Source organism: Phalaenopsis equestris, unplaced genomic scaffold (assembly GCF_001263595.1).
Source record: "Phalaenopsis equestris unplaced genomic scaffold, ASM126359v1 Scaffold000054, whole genome shotgun sequence".
In the NCBI taxonomy this organism is placed as follows: domain Eukaryota; kingdom Viridiplantae; phylum Streptophyta; class Magnoliopsida; order Asparagales; family Orchidaceae; genus Phalaenopsis; species Phalaenopsis equestris.
Window position 1 is genome coordinate 2,910,171 of NW_018164496.1, and position 336 is coordinate 2,910,506.

Here is a 336-nt window from a genome sequence, read left to right on the forward strand (position 1 = left end):
CTCCCCCGATGATCCGTATGGCGCGATCCTCCACCGCATTGGGGAAATGTTTGAGACGCTGGATAAGGAGATTGCGATCCGGGGATCAAAGCCGCGAGTGATCGCGAACACGGCGGATGAAATGGAAGCTCCGGCGTTTGAATCCGTTGCGGATAAGGTGAGTATGGTTGGGATTGGTCCTTTGCTGGAGGATGCGGGGGAGGGGAGTTTGTTTAAGTTGGATGATGAGGATGGGTATATGGATTGGCTTGATACGCAGGGGGAGAGATCTGTGGTGTATGTCTCCTTCGGGAGCATATCGGTGCTGAAAAAGGAGCAGGTGGAGGAGATATGGAG

The 336-nt window shown here is 53.9% G+C and overlaps 1 protein-coding gene across 1 annotated transcript in view; it reads left to right on the forward strand.

Moving 5' to 3' along the window:
• The window catches only part of LOC110019316 (cyanidin 3-O-rutinoside 5-O-glucosyltransferase-like), a gene marked incomplete at its 3' end in the record, with an annotated part of 7,396 nt that extends 7,062 nt beyond the window's left edge, over positions 1 to 334 (forward strand). Inside the window, exon 3 of the mRNA XM_020716939.1 lies at positions 5 to 334. Coding sequence (XP_020572598.1) covers positions 5 to 334 — 330 coding nt within the window. The remainder of the gene's footprint in view (positions 1 to 4) is intronic.
• Positions 335 to 336: the final 2 nt, after the last annotated feature.